This window comes from Theropithecus gelada, chromosome 14 (assembly GCF_003255815.1).
Source record: "Theropithecus gelada isolate Dixy chromosome 14, Tgel_1.0, whole genome shotgun sequence".
Classification (NCBI taxonomy): domain Eukaryota; kingdom Metazoa; phylum Chordata; class Mammalia; order Primates; family Cercopithecidae; genus Theropithecus; species Theropithecus gelada.
The window spans coordinates 66803558-66809611 of record NC_037682.1 but is presented as its reverse complement, the minus strand read 5'-3'; the positions used below and the strand labels follow the sequence as shown (position 1 = coordinate 66809611).

The following is a 6054-nucleotide window of genomic DNA, read 5'->3' as shown; positions in this document are numbered from 1 at the left end:
TCCAGGTGTTGTGTGTCTCAGTTCCCCTGGCTAGGAAAAGGGATTCCCTTCCCCCTTGCGCTTCCCAGGTGAGGCAATGCCTCGCCCTGCTTCAGCTCTCGCTGGTCGGGCTGCAGCAGCTGACCAGCACCGATCGTCCGGCACTCTTGGGGAAATTTTCATGGATGATAACCGGAATGTGTTTTCCAAGTTGCTTGCTTTCTCTTCCTGCCTTTCGGGGATACCAGTGAGTCATATTTTTGGTCTCTTTACATAATCCCATATTTCTCAGAGGTTTTGGTCATTCTTCCTTACCATTTTTTTATTTTGGTCTCACTGAGTTATTTTGAAGAGCCAGTCTTTGAGCTCTGAGAGTCTTTCCTCAGCTTGGTTGATTCTGCTGTTAACACTTGCAGTTGTATTCTGAAATTCTTGAAGTTAATTCTTCAGCTGTATCAGCTCACTTTGCTTCTTTCTTAACATGGCCATTTCATCTTTCATCTCCTGTATTATTTTATTTATTCCTTAGATTCCTTGTATTGGGTTTCAATTTTCTCCTGAATGTCAGTGATCTCCATTCCCATCCATATTCTGAATTCCATTTCTGTCATTTCAACCTGTTTAAACACCATTGCTGGAGAACTAGTGTGGTCATTTGCAGGTAAAAAGACACTCTGGCTTTTTGATTTGCCAGAGTTCTTGGCTGGTTCTTTCTCATCTGTGTGGGCTGGTAATCCTTCAGTCTTTGAAGGTGCCATCCTCTGGATGGCCCAGTGGTAGCATGGGCCAGGGTGCAGGGCCACTGGTGTCCATGCTTAATGTTCATGCTGGCAGTGGCAGTGTGGTGACAGTGGAAGTGGGTGTGCTTATGCTGGCAGTAATGGCATGGTGGGGTACGTGTACACCTACCCATTCTCCAGATTTGGAAAGTTTTCTGTTATTCTTTGAATAAGCTTTGTATCCCCTTTGTCTTTCTCATATCCCTGTTTAACTTCAGCAACCCAAATATTTTCTTTTTTGATGTTGTCCCATAAATCCTGCAAGCTTTCTTTATTCTTTTTCATTCTTCTTCATTTTTTCTACTCTGTGTATTTTCATAGTCTTTGAGCTCACTGATTCTTCTGTTTAATTCTGCTGTTGATACTCTCTATTGCCTTTTTCATTTCATGCATTATATTTTTCAATTCCAGGATTTCTTTGAATTTTTTTTTTTAATTATTTCAATCTCTTTGTTAAATTTTTCTGGTAAATTTCTGAATTGATTCTCTGTGTTTTCTTGAAGTTCACTGTGCTTCCTTAAAACATCTGTTTTGGCTAGGCGTGGTAACTCATGCCTATAATCTCAGCACTTTGGGAGGCTGAGGTAGGAAGATTGCTTGAGCCCAGGAGTTCAAGACCAGCCTGGACAACAAAGTGAGAGTCCCATGTCTACAAAAAAATTTTAAAAATAGCCAGGCATGGTAGTGCATGCCTGTGGTCCCAGCTACATGGGAGGCTGAGGTGGGAGGATTGCTTGAGCCCAGGAGGTTGAGGCTGCAGTAAGCTATGTTTGTGCCACTGTACTCCAACCTGGGTGACAGAATGAGAGCCTGTCTCCAAAAAAAGCACAAGACAAAACAAAAAACAAAGAAGAAACCCCAAAAAATATTCTTTTGAATTCTTTGTCTGAGAGATCACACATCTCTATTACTTTATGGTTGATCTCTGGCATCTTATTTTGTCTGTTTGGTGACGTCATATTTCTCTGAATGTTCTTGATTTTTGTAGAAGTGCGATGTCCTTGCCTTGAAATATTAGGTATTTATTTTTGCCTTTATAGTCTGGCTTTGTTTGTGCCTGTCCTTCTTCAGAGGGACTTCCAGGGATTCTAAGCAGACTGACTTATGTTTCCTGAGCCTGGGACCACTACTGGCATCTCAGCACTGAGGGATGGTCTAAACCCAGGCTTGCTGCAAGTCTTGCAAAGACTGAGAGGGTTGCAAAAGCTGTAGCCAGAGGGACTGGATTTAAGACTGGGGCATGTTGGGATCTGCTGTAGGAATGAAGCTGGTGGTCCATCTCATTGGCTTAGACAGGTGTATGTCACCTAGCAGGTCCCTGCACAAGTAGTTCCTTGATGCAACAAGAGGGGCCAGAGCTGAGACAGCCCCCTTGGGATCTGCTGTGGGATGGAGGCTGGTGTGCTTGTCATGGTGGTTCAGACAGGCACACAGCTGCCCGCATGGCTCTGCACAGATGGAATAATTCCCTGATTGTAGTGGGAGGGGCTGGAACTGACCATAGGCCTCCTTAGGATCTGCTGTGGAACAGAGGCTAGAGAGCCCTGTCTTGGTTTAGGGAGGTGCACATTGCCCAGCAAGTTTCTGCACAGATAGGATAATTCCCTGACTGCAGCAGGAGGGGCCAAATCGCAGACTGGGCCTCCTCAGGATCTGCTGTGAGGTAGAGGCTGGAGAGCCCAGTCTCACTGGCTCAGAGGGGCATGTGTCTCCTAGCAAATCCCTATGCAGATGAGATAGTTACCTGATTGCAGCAGGAGGGGCCAGGGCTGACACTGGGCCCCCGTGGGATTTGCTATGGGAAGGAGCCCATCTTGTTGGCCCAGACAGGCATGTGTCTCCCAGCAGGTCTCAGCACAGACAGGATAATTCTCCACTGTAGTGACAGGGGTCAGAGCTGAGACTGGGCTCTCTCAGGATTTGCTGTAGGGTGAAGGCTAGAAAGCCCAGTCTCATTGGCTTAGAGGGGCATGTGTCTTCCAGCAAGTTCCTGCACAGTCTGGTTAGTTCTCTGATTGCAGCTGGAGGGACCAAGTCTGAGACTTGGGTCCCCTTGGAATTTGCTGTGGGACAGAGGTTGGTAAACTCATCTGGGAGCCTCAGGCTGCGAGATATGGGTGAGTCTCCCTCTGGTTCCTTGTGTAAGAGGCGGTGAGCAGGGACCTCAGCTGAGAGGGGCTGGATCAGAAAAACAGGGCAACTTTCAGGCTTACTGCCAGACCGATGTCAGCAGGCAGACAAGCCTTTCCACCAAGGCACTAGTGTGCACTACTCCTTCTGGACCTCTCTGCAGATGGTTTTGGTTGCAGGCTTAAGGTCAAATATGGCTGTAGCCCAGGACCTTGGAAGCCTGGGCTGTTTCTAGGCTTGAACTGGGGAGCAAGCTTGGTGGATCAGCCACTGGTGTTGGTCTGTACTCTCAAAACAATCCTTCAAGGTCTTGGAATCCACCAGCGTTTCACAAACTCCTACCTGAATCTTGATGCTCCTGCAGAGAGACTTTTGACTGTGGGCGGGTGTAGAATTTTTGTGGTTGTGAGGGGACATGAGTGGGTTATCTTCTATTCCACCATCTTCTCTCTGCCTTTTTGCATTCTGAGAGTCTCTCCACTCAGTCTTCCATTTTATGAATTAGTTCTTCAACTGGGTCCATTCGTCTATCCAGCACATGTATGAGTTATTTTCATTATAAATTTACAGCTTTGTTAGTAGTTTTGCTTCCACAGCAATCTGCTTTTGTTTCAGGAGTGAAACTTTGGCATTTCTCAGAGGATACTGATTATTCTATTTTGAAGTTTTTATAACTTTTGTTAAATAAACTTTTTATTCAGGTGATAATTCTTCTCTTTTTTATATTGTTAATTTTCCTCAAATAGTAAGAGATTCTTGATTGTTTAGTCTGTTTGTATAACAATGCTCAATCAGAAGCTTAAAATGCGGTAATTCCTGTGATTGTGGGGAGAGCAGGATGCGCGATCAGACGGTGTGCCAATCTTTCTAGAGTTGCTGTCGTTTTCTAGGGTTCACAGATTAGCACTCACACTTGCAACCATGGCCCATCCCCCAGGGAATTCCTACTTTGTTCATTGCACAAGGCTTTCCCAAACTCCCTTGCAGACCCTCATCACAGGAGAAGTTATTTATGCCATGTTGTTCCATCCCCTATTACTGTTTTCTTCATTGTCATGTGACTTTTCTCATTATAATATCATTAACATGTAGAAGGTATCGGTTAACTAGGGTAAAGGTGAGCAATGTCTGCACAGGATCTAGTCCCATCAGATGCTATGCTGTGTTAGGTTGAACTCAGCTGTTTATTGACTCATCTCATTCTGATAACCCAAGAATGAAATCACTCTGTAGCCTCCTCCTTATGACTTTGTGCTGGTTGTTCTTGGTATCTCTCCTGAATATACTGGCTCAACTCATTCTGTTTCTACTAATATAACAAATATTTCCAAATCCTCTGACAGAATGTCTTCTATATACATTTTTCTCTTCTAAGACAGTTGGTTAGCTTTCTGCTCAGTATGGACTCCCCAGTAATTCTGAGGCTCAAAAGTGCTTAGGTGTTTTAAAGTCAGATAAAAGGTCAGTGTGGCTGAAATACAGTGAATGAAGGAGAGAGTATCAAGAAATGGGATTGAAGAAGTAGGCAGGGGCCCAATCCTGCAGGACTTCAGAGGACTGGATAAGCAGTTTGTATTTTATCCTTAGTGCAAAGGGACTTATTACCTGATGCATGTCACAGCCAGCTCTTCTTCCTAGTTAGCATTGGGGCCGGGGACCAATGAGGACTCCCTCTAGGAGGTGCCCTGCTGCACACAGTGGATGGCAGATCTATATCCAGGGTGCTCTAGGCATCAGTCAGTGCTGTCACCAACCTTCATTCTGTTTATCTTCTGTTTCAGAGGTTGTGTTTTCGTCTTACCCTGGATTTTCAACCTCAGAGGTAGGAACTGACTACTTTATATTTGTGTTCCTGAGTAAGAACATTAATTTTAATAGACAAAATGAAATAAATTAATGGAGCCATGAGAGTCATTTCTATAGATCACACTTAGGAAGCCCATTCATTGTATAGGTAGTTGCCAAGTACCTACCATGTACCAGGTCCTGTGCTGGCCACAGACAGACATGTCTTGACCTTACCTGCCTAGTCTAACTTTCATTGTTCTCACATGCTGTTTAGTATAATGTAATAATGGCAGCTGCCTCAAGTGATAAAATTGGCATTGAAGTGGGGCTGCTACCAGCAGCTCCCTAACTAGAGTCCCCCAAAGCTGGAAAAGTCCTTGCCAGATACACCACTATCCAGGACCTAATCCTTGATGTCACAGGCTTAGACCCTTGATTTTTGTTAGCATAGAAAATTGTTTTTTCTCTCACGGCAGATAGTTATGGAGACTGGTGCATGTAAACTAAATATTGATTTATTCATTTACAATAAATAGTATATCTCTTCATTTAGCCAACCTGCATCCTTGAGAGGCAACTCAGTATACAACCTCCCCACAGATACAACTGTGTGAGAAATTCTATCAGTTAACTATAGCTGCTTACTCAAACCAACCCAGTAACAATTCATTATTTTTCACCACTCACAATTGAGTTGACAAAGTGATTCCACTGGCTTCGCCAAGGCTCACTCATGCAACTGCATTTAGCTGGCAGGGTAGCTGTCGGCTGGGCTCAAGGACACAGCTGGCATGGCTTGGCATCTTCTCTGTGGTCTTTTCCTCCTGGGCTACATTGCAGTATGGTTTCATTACAGCATCAGGGTTTCAAGAGAGCAAGGATGAATTGAAAGGTTCTAAAATTGAAATAGTGTCACTTCTCCACATTCTGTTGGTCAAAGCAAGTCAAAAGCCCAGTATTATATTGCTGTACAATTCTGACGCTGACCCTTGAGTTTGTGCAGACCCCACAAGTTAAGCACAGAGCCCACAAGTGAGGGTAGTTCCCAAAAAGATTTCCCTCACTTCAGAAGCCAGCCACAAGTTTAGGAGTCCCCAGGCTATCCACACTTTGACCAACTGGTGATAAATTCAAGAGTTTCCACAACCCACTCAGGTTCAGTAATTTTCTAGAACAACTCATAAAACTCAGCAAAGGGTTATACTTACAATCACAGTTTTACTATAATGCAGCAGTCCCCAACCTTTTTGGCTCCAGGGACCAGTTTTGTGGAAGACAATTTTTCCATAGACTGGGGTGGGGTGGGTGGTTTCAGATGATTAAAGTGCATTACTTTTATTATGTACTTTATTTCTGTTATTATTACATTGTAATATAT

The 6054-nt window shown here is 44.1% G+C and overlaps 1 protein-coding gene across 4 annotated transcripts in view; it reads left to right on the top strand.

The window, feature by feature from the left end:
• Positions 1 to 6054, top strand: part of XRRA1 (X-ray radiation resistance associated 1) — a 118539-nt gene that overhangs the window by 91557 nt on the left and 20928 nt on the right. For 3 of the 4 annotated variants that reach the window (XM_025357366.1, XM_025357369.1, XM_025357368.1), the window contains one exon: positions 4670 to 4710. The exons of the other annotated variant lie outside the window; for it this stretch is intronic. In XM_025357366.1, coding sequence (XP_025213151.1) covers positions 4670 to 4710 — 41 coding nt within the window. The remainder of the gene's footprint in view (positions 1 to 4669; positions 4711 to 6054) is intronic. 4 annotated transcript variants of the gene reach the window in all.